The 14,301-nt window shown below is 46.1% G+C and overlaps 1 protein-coding gene across 15 annotated transcripts in view; it reads left to right on the forward strand.

Annotated features, from left to right (window-relative positions):
* dock9b (dedicator of cytokinesis 9b) overlaps positions 1 to 14,301 on the forward strand; it is a 46,316-nt gene that overhangs the window by 21,684 nt on the left and 10,331 nt on the right. For all 15 annotated transcript variants that reach the window (XR_013076195.1, XR_013076194.1, XM_076723413.1 and 12 more), the window contains exons 4-34: positions 245 to 327; positions 1,842 to 1,911; positions 2,536 to 2,631; positions 2,850 to 2,984; positions 3,132 to 3,306; positions 3,643 to 3,698; positions 4,365 to 4,439; positions 4,596 to 4,736; positions 5,323 to 5,667; positions 5,774 to 5,856; positions 6,374 to 6,496; positions 6,587 to 6,666; positions 6,768 to 6,955; positions 7,553 to 7,618; positions 8,119 to 8,211; positions 8,495 to 8,606; positions 8,809 to 8,927; positions 9,554 to 9,640; positions 9,733 to 9,822; positions 9,936 to 10,051; positions 10,444 to 10,513; positions 10,625 to 10,750; positions 10,870 to 10,941; positions 11,023 to 11,169; positions 11,337 to 11,420; positions 11,525 to 11,636; positions 11,741 to 11,919; positions 12,162 to 12,269; positions 12,456 to 12,567; positions 12,758 to 12,888; positions 14,164 to 14,278. Coding sequence is in view for 13 of the 15 variants with exons in the window: in XM_076723413.1 (XP_076579528.1) it covers positions 245 to 327; positions 1,842 to 1,911; positions 2,536 to 2,631; positions 2,850 to 2,984; positions 3,132 to 3,306; positions 3,643 to 3,698; positions 4,365 to 4,439; positions 4,596 to 4,736; positions 5,323 to 5,667; positions 5,774 to 5,856; positions 6,374 to 6,496; positions 6,587 to 6,666; positions 6,768 to 6,955; positions 7,553 to 7,618; positions 8,119 to 8,211; positions 8,495 to 8,606; positions 8,809 to 8,927; positions 9,554 to 9,640; positions 9,733 to 9,822; positions 9,936 to 10,051; positions 10,444 to 10,513; positions 10,625 to 10,750; positions 10,870 to 10,941; positions 11,023 to 11,169; positions 11,337 to 11,420; positions 11,525 to 11,636; positions 11,741 to 11,919; positions 12,162 to 12,269; positions 12,456 to 12,567; positions 12,758 to 12,888; positions 14,164 to 14,278 (3,589 nt within the window). In the remaining 2 variants the exon portion in view is untranslated. The remainder of the gene's footprint in view (positions 1 to 244; positions 328 to 1,841; positions 1,912 to 2,535; positions 2,632 to 2,849; positions 2,985 to 3,131; positions 3,307 to 3,642; positions 3,699 to 4,364; positions 4,440 to 4,595; positions 4,737 to 5,322; positions 5,668 to 5,773; positions 5,857 to 6,373; positions 6,497 to 6,586; positions 6,667 to 6,767; positions 6,956 to 7,552; positions 7,619 to 8,118; positions 8,212 to 8,494; positions 8,607 to 8,808; positions 8,928 to 9,553; positions 9,641 to 9,732; positions 9,823 to 9,935; positions 10,052 to 10,443; positions 10,514 to 10,624; positions 10,751 to 10,869; positions 10,942 to 11,022; positions 11,170 to 11,336; positions 11,421 to 11,524; positions 11,637 to 11,740; positions 11,920 to 12,161; positions 12,270 to 12,455; positions 12,568 to 12,757; positions 12,889 to 14,163; positions 14,279 to 14,301) is intronic.

A 14,301-nucleotide genomic window follows, 5' to 3' on the forward strand; every position in this document is an offset into this window, starting at 1 on the left:
TGTTGGATCTGCTAAAGCTCCTCTGAGTCTTAAAGTCTTCCTTAAAAGCAACAAAATCCCTCTAAGTCCACTCTTCCTGGAAAAAAAAAAACATTTTGGATGGAAGTCAAATATTCCTGTACTCTTCTGCAGTTGTTTTAGAAACCTGAGGCTGTCTGCGTCTGGGTCACGCATGTAAGTACACACATTAATTTGCTCATGTTGAAATGGCCTCTCACCCCCTCTTCGCTCTCTGTCTCTGCAGTGTATCAAAACCTACAAGTCCGACTGGCATGTGGTCAATTACAAGTACGAGGAGTATTCTGGAGACTTCCGCCAGCTCCCAAAGTGAGTGTGTTATTGAGTTATACTAAGCGGTGTTGTGAGGTGTACGTTTCCTGAGAGGCCCATCATCACACTGTGAAAGAATACGGTACAAAACTAAGCTGCATTCAAGGTCACTGCCGCTGATTCTGCTTCACATGTAGAGTAACAGCTGAGCTGAACTAGAACTAGAACTTCAGTAAGCTTTTCTGTGGGAGCCGTCTGCGCCTGTCTGCTGTCCACTGTGGATGAAACGGTCCCAAACTGGGTTGGACCCTTACTACAGAGTGAAAGTCAGCCCCTTTAGGTCCAGTAAATCTAACAGACGCACAGCTTCACCTCCACTACTAAAAGCCCAGAATGACACATGAAACATTCAGCACACTGCAGACACATAACACATAAGCCCATTTGATTTAATAGGATTCATTTGACAAACAGATGATTAAAATGAGCTAATTTGCAAAGTAATGTGCCATCCAGTGGTTCAGTCCATCACACTGTGCTGTGTATTTACTCTCTATCCTCATATCCATAAATGCATGTGCTGCTGGGCTGACAGTCCGCTTCACGTCCACCACATCGTACACGAAGCTGGAAAAGCCCACCGAAGGATATTATAAATCTTATTGTTGCTCAGTGACACTGCCCTTTGTCTCTAGACCACTGAATGCTTTAGGCTGATCTCTAGAAAGACGGAAATCAGTGTCTCAGAGGCTTCAAGCTCTTCCACAACAACAATGGAAGGCTTCCTATGTTTTCCTGCTAAGGATAAGCAGAGCTATTCTGGGATTGCTGTTGATTGATATCATCGAAACTTGAGGGAAATCCCACAATGCCTTATGTGTCCTTGGCCAGGCCACTTTCCTTAAGGACAGGAATGCGGTTTACAGATGCTGTGTGTCATGTTTTAACTAGACAAGCCCTTGCCTTGACACTGTTTATAGTAGTGGTTCCCCAGAGCGAGCCGGGTCTTGTAAAGGTCAAAGGGTAAACTGTCCGTCTGGGGTTTGAGCTGCACTTTGAGAAGCAGCTGCGGTGTTTGAGCCACATCCTGTAAAACTAGAAGCATGACTGAGAAGCCTTGACTTTTAAAAAGTCATTTTGCACTTTACATTTGTACTTTTCTTAGCGCTACACAGTCAAGAATTTGGAGTCCAAATATGAAGACGAAATAGCTAAAAGCAGTGGCTAAATGCTTGAAGTAGTAAGCTAAATGTTGTGGTGAAGTTGATGAAGGGGTACTTGAGTTCGTCTGTCAGGGACTGTAGAAGTTCGACAGACGGAGAGGGCTGGGAACAATTGAGCTGAACTATTCTCTGACCAATGAGCTGGAACATCTTCATAGTTTTACAGACACGAGAGTGCTATTGATCATCTCATCTAGCAAGAAAGAAAATAAGCATGTTCCTCGAGATGAGCGATCCCTTAAATCCTGCTGTTGGATTCTGATGGCCGTCTCTCCCCTAAAGTGTGCAGTAAGTCCTTGAGTGGTGATGAGGGGGCCGGTAGAAATGATCAGTTCCCTCTGCTTTCAGTAAGGTGCTGAGACCTGAGAAACTGGCAGCTCACCTTTTTGAGGTGGATGAAGATGTGGAAAAAGATGAGGTAAGTCCGCCAATCGCAAACTTTCTTCCCTCTTTGTTTAGAGAACCCAGAGGAACACCAAAGCCTGTGCAGACGCGCTTGATTACAAGGGAATGCAAGAGAGCACAAACATTATCTTTTCATTTATAGCACAACACAATATTCATTTATTCACTTCCACTCTTTTATCAGATACTAACCTTTGGATGTTTTGTTGTGTGCTGTAGGCCCCCGTCGTTTCCCAGAATAGCTGACATCTTCGTGACATTCGTAGCATTTTAAGGGCACATCCCCTCCCAATAATTAGCTGGCTTCAGGCATTGATTTAACTGAGGGCCAGTGACCTTTAATGGAAACACTGTCATGGCTGGAATCTCCTGAGATTAAAGAAGCGCAGTCTTGATGTAAATGTTGAGCTTAATTAAGAGCTGAAGGGACAGTCAATGTGAGCCTCTCCTGCCACCGGCCTCGAGGACACTCAGCACATTTTTAACCTCAAAGCAAAGTGTGTAAATATGTGTGTGAGAGTGTGTACTCTATGTGTTTTTTCAGAGACATAAATGAATAGAAACCTCATCTGTGTTTGGTTTCACTGAGCGGTAGAATACGTGTATTAATGTGTGTTCTTTGCACCTCCTCCTGCAGGACACAGCCTCCCTCGGCTCTCAGAAAGGAGGAGTATCTAAACATGGCTGGCTGTACAAAGGCAACATGAACAGTGCAATCAGTGTTACCATGCGGGTGGGTACAAAAAGGCTACACAGCCTTTCACAGCCCCTTCCAGTGTTGTTAGTAGTGACTATTCACTGTGTATATACTGTATTTCCATGTAGCCTCTAACATGTTGTCTTTTTTTACTTTACCCTTGAGCTTTCCCACGCCCCATCTCCACCCGTGTGGTATTTTTAGAGAGAAGGAGGCCGTTTGGGATGTTAACTGTCTATATTTTCATCCTCTAGTCCTTCAAGCGGAGGTACTTCCATCTGGCCCAGCTGGGAGATGGATCCTACAACCTCAACTTCTACAAGGATGAGAACACCTCCAAGGAACCCAAAGGAACCATCTTCCTGGACTCATGCATGGGGGTTGTTCAGGTAAAGGACCTCACACACCATAGTGAAGCCATAGTGTACATCATGGATATTAAAGTGTCCATCTTTAAGCTTAATTACGTTACAGTAATTAAAACTTGAAAGGACCAAAGTGCATGAAATCCAGAGTTTACGTTTGTCTTCTTCCAGAACAGCAAAGTGCGTCGGTTCGCCTTTGAGCTGAAGATGCAGGATAAGAGCACCTTCCTGTTGGCTGCAGACAGCGAAGCGGAGATGGAGGAGTGGATTGGCACCCTCAACAAGATTCTCCACAGCAGCTTTGAGCAGGCCATGCAGGAGAAGAGGAACGGAGAGCTGCATGACGGTGTGTTCTTCTGCATTTGTCCTTTCGTTGACATCGCTGGTCTCGGCAGCTCAATTATTTTTGCATGTATTTATTTGTCCTCCTCACAGCGTTTGTGTCTTTTGATGCTTGCTTGCACCTGCGGCCTTCTTCAGTCCGTCTGTAGCCCGGGGAATAATTTATATTGAGGATGTTTCCTCATGAAAACCCCTCATGCTCGATAAACAACCTTATTATGAATGTTTTTTTCCTTACGTAATTCTCCGTTCCTCTTCAGAGAAAAGCTGAGACCAGCACGTCATTATGTTTTTACATAATTGCATCAGCTAACAGAGCTGATGTTGATCTCTCCAACAGATGAGGAGCACGGAAAAACAGACCTCTCCTCCGGAAGTTTTCAAGACGGCTTTCAGGTAGCCTGTTTTTTTCCATCTGCAGTAACATTCCTACGATGCTTGCCACCTCTGCTCGACCGCTCAACGAGCCACACCGTTTGGGTTAGTCTTTACTGTAGAGATGCTTTGGATGTCTGAAGGTGTCGACTTCCCTTGGACGCGGCCTGAACTGTAACTGGGGCTCTGCTTTGCGTGAATTGCTAAACAGCTGTATTTCCTGCGACCAGGTCCCACATTTTCCTGTTGGTGCTAACCAAGCACACATCTGGGATTGTGTGCATGGTCTCCAAATGTAGAGGACAGATGAGGCGAACACTGGTGCTGAACAGGAGTCCGGCAGCGGGACGTGGCAGTCTGAAAACACTTAAAGGCGCAGTCTGCGATTAGCTGTATTTACCGAGGAGATCCTTCTGTTGCACCCGTTAACAGAGTCGTATATTACTGTCAGCTTTAGGGCTCGTTTTAGCATCTTTAGCATCATTGTTTTGAAATTTAATGATATGCTTTGGCCATGCTGATTATACACACTGTCCTTGGATGTAGTGTTCGTTCCTCCTCACAGACTGATGCTGTTTATCCAACCAGGCCTCTGATATGGACCGCATGATCATTTCCATCCCACTTCGTTTTTAAACATTAAGCTGTTTGGCGATGTTGAATCACTTCTTGGCTTGCTTTGAACAGACTGCCAGAGATATCGAGTCCAAAATGAGGAGCGAGGCTCGCCTGAAACTGTTCACCTTGGACCCTGACACACAGGTGATGTATATAACACCTGACTACAAAGCCCTGCACACTCTGTATGAGTGCTGTGCTAATTCTCCCCAGCACCAGTCCTGTTTGTTATTGATTTCATGACTCAATGTTTTTGTTGTGGCAGTTTAACCCTTTTGACAACATCTCCTGCTTCCACAGAAACTGGATTTCTCTGGCATTGAACCAGACGTGCGGCAGTTTGAAGAGAAGTTTGGAAAGAGAGTCCTGGTCAGCTGCCATGACCTGTCCTTCAACCTGCAGGGCTGCGTTGCAGAGAATGAAGAGGGACCAACAACTAATGTATGTTTCAGTGAAAAACAGTAAAATATAGTTAGAGGTGCAAAGTCACACTTCCACCATAAGTCCAGGAAATGTTCTTTAGCAAACGACGGCGAGGGCTAAATCAGTTAAGAAGATCACAGACAGTTCAGATGGCCCACTTGGCTGGCCCCCGTCAAAACTGGTGTTGTTGGCACAAGGACTGGCCGCTGCCATGGCAACCAGCCTGGGCCTCCCACCATGCATTAGCACCAGTCTGAGGCTGGTTTCCTGCCGTCACTCTCCAAGGTCTCTGTCTCTGCAGGAGGAGAGCTCCTCCTACACTCAGCACTCAACTGGGAAACCACAGCTATTAGCCGAGCTATTCAGAGCACACACACACACACACATGCACGCACACACACACAAATGGGTTTGTGTAATGGAAACACACGGTGGAAAGAGTGAATGGGAAGATGAATTACACCAATGGTACGTTTTGACTGAATGGAAAATGGGAAGTGCATTAGGAAGGATGGGTATCCCTTAAAATGTAAACTCTCTGTTTGTCTCTCATTTTCCATCTTCCACCATGAAATATTTTCCCTCCTCTCCTCTTCCATCAAAGGTGGAGCCTTTCTACGTGGTCCTGTCCCTCTTCGACGTCCAGAACAGCAGAAAGATCTCAGCCGACTTCCACGTGGATCTCAACCACCCTCTGGTCCGACAGCTGACATCGGGCTCTAGCAGCGGACAGGACTTGCACATCAATGGCAGTGGCGATGGTCCCCTGGCTGGCCACAGGCAGGCCAGTGGGCTCCCAGCCGGGGCTCTCCAGTACCCCAGACAGGGGGTGTTCTCGGTCACATGCCCCCATCCAGAGATCTTCCTGGTGGCGAGGATTGAGAAGGTCCTGCAGGGAGGGATCACCCACTGCACCGAACCCTACATGAAGAGCTCAGACTCTGCTAAGGTACAGAGATTAGTCGAGGGGACGAGGCTGTGGATTAAAAAGTGCTCAAGACATCTCAAATGACTGATGAGTGAAATGAATCCCCCGGTTTCTTTTCTACCTGTAGATGGCTCAAAAGGTGCTGAAGAATGCTAAGACAGCCTGCAGCAGACTGGGACAGTACAGGATGCCATTCGCCTGGGCTGCAAGGTATTAAGAAAACCACTGGGTCTTTCTGCAGTTTACATTATGTCGAAGAAATCTAGCATTTCCCAAAATGTTTTACAAAACACCCACAACCCCGCCTTCAAAAAGAAAAGGAAAAACAAACATCAGCAGAAGAGACAGAGAACGAACCCTCGTGTCTGCACAGTAGCATCACAGCATACTGTAAAAAATCTAAAATAAAAATATCCACAAATGCTTAAAACCCAATTTTGTTTACAGAGAAATGAAGGGGCTTCCATCATCAGGATCATACAGTCTATTACTGATGATTTCTTGCAGTTGAGGGGAAACTTTTCTCCTCTAAAAATCAAGGGGGCTTATTCTCTTGTGCCGTGATACCGCACAGTGATTCAGATTTAGGACGCCGCGTATCGACTGAACGGAAGCTGTCAAAGGAAAGTCACTCTGTTGGGAAGCGCAGATCCTTAAACCACTAGTGTAGAACTGAAATGTGCTCTTTCTCCAGCAGATCCGATGATTTTTTTCTCTGTCTCTGCAGGCCTGTGTTCAAAGACGCGTCAGGGGCTTTGGACAAAAGCGCTCGCTTCTCAGCTCTTTACAGACAGGACAGCAGCAAGCTGTCAGACGAGGACATGTTCAAGCTGCTTACTGACTTCAGAAAGTATGCTTTTTCCCCTCTCTTCAATATATCACTACAACTGGTGCTGATGCATTTTTGTAATTGGTATTTCTGTCTGTTTTTAACCACCAGACCAGAGAAAATGGCCAAACTCCCCGTGCTCTTAGGGAACTTAGATGTGACGATTGACAGTGTGGCCCCGGATGTAACCAGTAAACCCTCCAAATATTTACAAATCCACTTTTAACGGTCCGTTTATAATCATCAGACTTTGCTTTTGAACCCTGTAACTCCTCTCGTGTCCCGCCTGCAGATTGTGTCACTTCCTCGTACATCCCTGTGAGGAACTTTGAAGGCAACGGGCCTGGCAGCGCTCTCCTGGAGGTGGAGGAGTTCGTACCCTGCATCGCTAAGTGCTCCCAGCCATGCACCATCTATAAAAACCACCTCTATGTGTACCCAAAGCATCTCAAATATGATGGACAGAAGTCCTTTGCTAAGGTAGGAACACGTCGGCTGCATGGAGAAACACGAGAGTTAATGCAGCAGCAGGAAACAGGGACTGTGCTTCTCATTGTCAGCCTTTCTGTTGGTGCTTTCATGATCTGCACCATCAATATTTTATCCTTTATTTGTCACGTAAAGTCATTCCAACACACATGACTTAACCTTTTTGGAAAGTGAACCTTTTGTCTGACTAGCGTTCTCTTCTGTCATCGTTTTGTGTTCCTGTTCAGCCTACAAGACAACTGGCAGCAGCCTCGGGCTCATGCAGCCGAGCAGCAGAGCTGGGTGGAGTTATGCTCATGCAGAGCAGCAGCTTCTGATTAATACATTAATGCAGGGATGTTTTTTTCACTAGGTCAGCTCCATACAGAAAACCAACCTGCCTTCTCCCTGCCATCTGTGTCTCTGCCCACTTTCACTTTAAATCAGAGCTGGCAGTCCTTTGCCTGAAATGTCTTCGCTCTCTTTACAGGACTGAAGGACGTCCGAAATGGACACTGAGAGACGCATTTTTCCGAATTGTTTCCAGGGGTGTTCGGGTCTTAAACTTTCCTAATCTGTCTGTTTTAAACTTCTGTGTGCCCTCTTCAGGCGAGGAATATTGCTGTTTGCATTGAATTCAAGGATTCGGACGAGGATGAAGCCCCGCCGCTGAAGGTGCGTTTGCAGGACACAGTTCTCATTTCATACTGCAGCTTCTGCAATGACACAAATCAAACCAACAGACTTGAGTCGCATGACGTGGACTTTAGTGGACCTGAAAGACATCATCTGTAGTTAAAATGCCAGATATTTTCTTACACTTTTGGCTGTTGTCTGGTTAATGTCACACATGATCGTTTTTCTTTTTAAATGTAAGATTTATTTGAAAGTGATAAATACTAAAAGCATCCACTATTTCTGTGAATCACCTGAGACTTTTTGGTCTTGACTTTGGTCTCGACTTCAGACAAGAAGTCAAGATCCAGTGGTGGTCTTGAGTTGGAACTTGGCTCTGAACTCGCTGACCTGGACTTGGTCTTGACGTTGGACTTCATAGCCAAACCAACAAGCAGCCCTTTACACATTAAAACACACTGTGATGACTGTGTTTCAGAACACACACTCATATCTCTCCCTCACGTTTGATCATCTCCTACTTTTTGAATCCGCTGCAGTGCATCTATGGTCGCCCGGGAGGTCCTCTGTTCACGAAGCAGGCACATGCAGCAGTCCTGCACCACCAGCAGAACCCTGAGTTCTATGATGAGGTATTTCTATGCTTGTACTACTCATTATCAGATTGTAAGGTGCGTAACAATGATGAGAAACAGAGGAGACTGGAGAGAGAGGCTCTACGACATGTGCTCAGCGTCAGAAAGTCTTCTCTGAAGGCAGAGTGTTTTGAAGGAAGAAGGTACCCCTCGCCTCCTCTCATGTTGTTTTAGCACATTTCAGTCCTCACAGGAAATGCTTTCTCACTTTCATTTTCCTGAACAAAGCTCCCTCTGTATTAGGGAACCAACCCCAGGAATCTGTTTTTCTCACCTTCAGATAAAGATAGAGCTGCCGACTCAGCTGCATGAGAAGCATCACCTTCTCTTCACCTTCTATCATGTTAGCTGTGACAGCAACAGCAAGAAGAAAGACCTGGTGGAGACTCCAGGTGGGCTGCACCTACGGTCACGTCTTAAAACGCCAGAGGGTATTTGAAGTGTTCAACAAAACAGTGCATAATGTGGTTAAAAGCAGTTTGATGCACGCATACTTTACACAGTGTGATGGTGGTTTTTATGAGGAGGGTGGAGATATTTTACATTTTTAAGCTTCTTTATAAGCATGTGGCTGCACCTGCTCTGCACCCACAGTGGGTTCAGCCTGGCTGCCTCTGCTGAAGGATGGTAGAGTCATCATGAATGAACAGCAGCTGCCTGTGGCCGCCAATCTGCCCGCCGGGTACCTCGGCTCCCAGGATGGTATCAACAAGGTAAAAAACGATGATTGTTATTAACATTCGATTATTTTTAAGACTTATGTGTGGACTAAAGATCATGAGAGGGCTGTGAAACCATCTATTTCAGGTCATTGATTGTTTCCCGATTCTGTTTAAGTCAACAGCCCAAGCGCTTCAGACCTCAGTTGTTCTCTATGTCAAAGTATTTTCCTGGTTAATGCATGAAGATCTTATTAGCTGTGATTGGATTGGGACCTTGTAGACGTCCAACAGCCTCACACATCAAACGCCTGTGAAATCTGATCAGAGCTGACATGTAATCCATTAAAACAATAAATGTCATCTCATCTGTTCAGATGCCTCAGTGTTGCTTCACGGTGCAGGGCTAATGGGTTTACTGTAAATTTAATCAAAGCTGTAGCATGTGCACAAAAGTGGCTCGTCAAATATGCATTTGTGCACAATGTGAGGAGTCATTTTCTCAAACTTAGTCCTTCATAAGAACTTGAGTTAAAAAAGCCTTAGTCTGTCTATCTTATGGTGCACTGCAGCCATATGGCAAGACACCTTGTCTTCTTATTTTCTTTGATTTTAGATCAACACAGTGCAGTTTTTGTCCAGTATCCAGTCCAGTAATTGTTGCCCACTTGTCATTGCAGCACTCCGGCTCGGAGATCAAATGGGTGGACGGAGGAAAACCGCTGTTCAAAGTCTCAACTCATCTCGTCTCCACAGTTTACACTCAGGTGTGTGCGCGTTATGTCTGTTTAATTATGTCCGAAATGCCCTTCAGAATGCAAATAGAAGTGAAATACGTATTCTGATATGTTTCCTTCAGGATCAGCACTTGCACAACTTCTTCCACCACTGTCAAAGCATGGAGATGTCAGAACAAGCTTCAGAGGGGGAGCTGGTGAAATACCTGAAGGTACCGTTCAACGCTTGATTTATTGAAGAAAATGTGACACGCCCTTTTGTTCATGTCTCATCAAATGCGGTCTTGTAACCTCATTCATTCCGACGTCCTCTCCTCCCTCCTAGAGTCTCCACGCCATGGAGGGTCATGTGATGGTCAACTTTCTGCCCACCATCCTCAACCAGCTGTTCTGCGTCCTAACCAGAGCCACACACGAGGACGTGGCTGTCAACGTGACCAGGCGAGCCAAAAACACACACACACACACACACACACACACACACACACACACACACCTGGTTTCCAGCAGCAGAAAGCTTTGTGTTGCGGCAATATTTTTCTTCATCCATAGAAAATTATAATAAGAGCTCTTTCATCTGGTTGTCATTCCAAAGCGTAATCCCAGCTTTCTCTTTAATAGCCTGAATCCTTTCCCTCATTAGACACTCACCTATGGCATGCACACTCCATGTATGTGCTCTGTATCGCAGCTGGGTGTGTGACTCGTCTTTGAAGCTCTGTAGGCAGTGTGTAAATGCGGTGTCGTGCCTTAGAATGAATAAATCTGACTTGCTCCTCGTGGCGAGCCTCTCTTATTCTTTTCTGTATTTTTCATTATGTGTTTCTCTTCAGGGTGATGGTTCACATTGTAGCGCAGTGCCACGAAGAAGGCCTCGAGCATTACCTGAGATCTTATGTCAAGGTGCGTCTTTAGTCACTGTATTTACGCTGACCTTACACAGACAATATATTCATATGTTCCTGTACGAATTGAATTGCTAAAATAATTTATTTCCTCCCTCTCCGCTCTCAGTTTGTGTTTAAGCCAGAGCCTTATTCCTCCACCAATGTGAAGACAGTTCATGAGGAGCTGGCTAAGTCCATGACGGCCATTCTCAAACCATCCACAGACTTCCTGACTAGCAACAAGCTCCTGAAGGTAACGTTCATTTATGTATTTTATGTACATTCATTGAACAGTATTGCTCTTGTACTTGTTTCTCACATGCTTGGCCTGTTTTTAGCCGTCCGTGCATTGACTGTATGTTTGTGTTGCAGCACTCGTGGTACTTCTTTGAAGCCCTGGTGAAATCAATGGCTCATTATCTCATAGAGTGCGGGAAGGTCAAGGTAGGTCTTGCTTCAGCCTTCTTTTCTTGAACCTCTTTCCTCCAAGCCTAAATCCTCTCCCTCTTGTCTTTCTGGCTCCAGCTCTCCAGGAACCAGCGTTTCTCTGCGTCGTTCTACCACGCCGTGGAGACTCTGGTCAATATGCTGATGCCTCACATCACCCAGAAATACAAGGACAACCTGGATGCGGCTCGCAACGCCAACCACAGCCTGGCAGTTTTCATCAAGGTTGGCACTCCTCCCAATGCCCGCAATGCCCTTTGATATGGAGAGGAGTGAGAAAAGTTGCCCCTCGGTTTAGGATAAACAAAGAGGGCTCATTCTCTGCACATTGTTTCTGTTTACTGATTAAAACAATGATCCAATAATGTGTGCTCACTCACCTTTTCACCCAGCGCTGCTTCACCTTCATGGACAGAGGCTTTGTGTTCAAGCAGATCAACAACTACATGAACTGCTTTGTGCCCGGAGACCCCAAGGTGAGAAGGCTCCCCTGCTCCCACCTTTAATGATTTTATCCACGTTATCAAACTTGAACTTAAAGCTAACTTGTGAAATGTCTTTTTTCTTGTATTCCTTCCAGACTTTGTATGAGTTCAAGTTCGAGTTCCTGCGGGTGGTTTGCAACCATGAGCACTATGTCCCTCTTAACCTGCCCATGCCCTTTGGAAAAGGCAGAATTCAAAGGTTCCAAGGTAAAAGACACACACTTAACGCGACTTTCATCTAAGAGCAGTGCAGTTTCTCTTCTGCTCGCTCTCTGCAGCCTGTTATTTCTGCTGATTGATGCCTGCTACAGATCTTCAGCTGGACTATTCTCTGACTGACGACTTCTGTCGAAACCACTTCCTGGTGGGGCTGCTGATGAGGGAGGTGGGTGGGGCTCTGCAGGAGTTCCGAGAGATCCGTCAGATCGCCATCCAGGTGCTCAAGGGCCTGATGATCAAACACACGTTTGACGACCGCTATGCGGCCAAAGTGAGTAGCACAGCTCTCGAACGCCACCTCTCCTGTACTTTGAACACACCCTGTTTTTTGATCAAAGGATGGATCAGATGCACGGAGAGCAAAGTTGTCTAACTCTACTTAGCAGCTTTTAGTTTGGAAAAGATTTTAAGAGGGACTGCCAAATTAATTTAGCTAAATAAACCTAAATTCATTCAGAGTTTGATTTATTTTTCTTACTGTATGACTCACGAACACCTACCATGTCCTTCCAGAGCCAGCAGGCCAGGCTCGCCACCCTCTACCTCCCTCTGTTTGGTCTGCTCCAGGAGAACGTCTACAGGCTTGACATGAAGGAATCGGCCCTCCTCAGCAACCACAATGTAAGCCTGACACCTAGTGGTGGAAAAGCGAATAGCAGCTTGTGGCTCTAATTCCAAACATGCACATCCAGAACATGAATTCCTGGGTTAATGTCAGCTTAACATGTCATTCTGTTGATTATTCAGTGTTGATGTTTTCTCTGAAGCTGAAAGCTTTCAGTGTGACTCTGTTTCTTTCTGTCCCAGAATACCAGGGAGGACTCTCTGGTGCCCAACTCCATGGTGACTCCACAGAAACCTGGGAGCTGCATAGAAAACGCCCTCCACAAAGACGTGTTCGGGGTCATCTCTGGAACAGGTAAGTCCTCACTCCACTGTCTTAGCAGTGATACGTGCATATTCAGAGCTAATGCAGCTGCTCTTCTAAATCTTCATAATGAGCTGAATTCTGAATACGCTCATCTGCATGTTAATGTGCACACTGCAGATTTAGCCCATCCTCTGACACGCCACAAACTGTTTGTGTGTTCTGGTCCCTGTCCCTGCAGCCTCCCCTCACAACTCCACGCCCAACGTCAGCTCCGTTCACCACGCCGACTCCAGAGGCTCGCTGGTCTCCACCGACTCTGGAAACAGCCTGCTGGACAAGAGCAGCGACAAGACCAACTCCCTGGAGAAGGTTGATGAATTTTGATATTTGTATGAATATGTATGACTCACTCCATGTTCAGATCTCATTCCTCTGCTTTAACAGCTTGTAGCTTCTATATATCTAATCTTGCTGAATATCAGTTCTTGCTGCCGCAGGAACCTTATTTCCATCATCAATTCATCTTAACTAATGGTTCTACATATAATTAAATGCTCTTCCTCTTTCACATGAACACACTGGAGCTGGAACAGTAAAGCCACAGTTCACTGGGCCAGTTCATGACCAGTGTTTTCCAGTGTGAGGAGACCCAGACTAGGTCGAACTAGCTTTGTGACACTGGCCCCTTGTCTTTGAGACCCACAATAATGAGGAAATAAAGCCAAAGCACAAGGGTTAAGGTTGATATTTTGGCAGCACTCCCATGTATTTTATCTTAATTTCACATTATCTGCACTCCTCGACATCCACGCTCTCCTCCCACCCCCTCCTCCAGAGCTCCCACACTCCTTCTCTTTGCTCTGTAACTTGCCACCAAAAGGAGAGATTTACCAGGAGACACTCGGTTAACGTGCCCCCTCTCCCCCTGGACCCCGAGGAGCGAGTCCCGCGTCCGAACCACGCCACCAAGCGGGTCACCATGGACTTCTCCCTCCTCACTGTGCCCCTGCCTGACCTGCAGGACAGTGACAGTGAGAATGACAAACAAGCTGCAGGCCAGAGGGGGAGTGGAAATCACGAGGAAAACCTACCAATACAAGTATTCTGTTTGACCTCTGTGAGCCCCCCACCACAGATTCTTGCTTACAATTGTACAGAGTCCAGCAAATTTGGGATTTTTAATGACTGGGTGAACAGATCTGATGCATTCGGTGCCTTCTGTGTCAGTGAATTCCAGTTTAGAGACCAAAACATACAGGACTTTGTGCTTTGCAGGTATCTGTACAATACATCCTCCCAACATTCTTCCTCTGCGTGTCCCATGTCAGGGAGTGTGCGTGTGCTTTGACCAGAGTGGAGGTTGAGCTGACCTCGTTGCCTTTCTCACTTATTTCCTCAGATGCTGTAATGTAACTGTAAACGTGCCTCTTCAAACCTGCTGCTGAAGCTGCTATCTCAAAGCACAGAGCTGCTTTTTACGCTCTTCTGTTCTCCCCCTTCAAGGAAAACACTTGACATTTCTCATCTGTGAAGTTTGGCTTGTTTGAGTGATGTTCTCTATCTCTTTGAAGATTCGGTTCCTCTGCAGCCCTGCCGCCTGATAGCTGAATCTCTGTGTCTTTGGTTTGTTTTCCGTCTCTGCAGAACCAGTGTGCGTCGGCTCTGGGCAGCACTGTGCTGCGCTGTGACAAATTGGACCGGGACGAGATCAAAAACCTGCTCATGTGCTTTCTGCACATCCTCAAGAGCATGTCAGAGGGTAGGACGGCCTGTCTGAGTGAT

Source organism: Chaetodon auriga, chromosome 23 (assembly GCF_051107435.1).
Source record: "Chaetodon auriga isolate fChaAug3 chromosome 23, fChaAug3.hap1, whole genome shotgun sequence".
Taxonomy (NCBI): Eukaryota; Metazoa; Chordata; class Actinopteri; order Chaetodontiformes; family Chaetodontidae; genus Chaetodon; species Chaetodon auriga.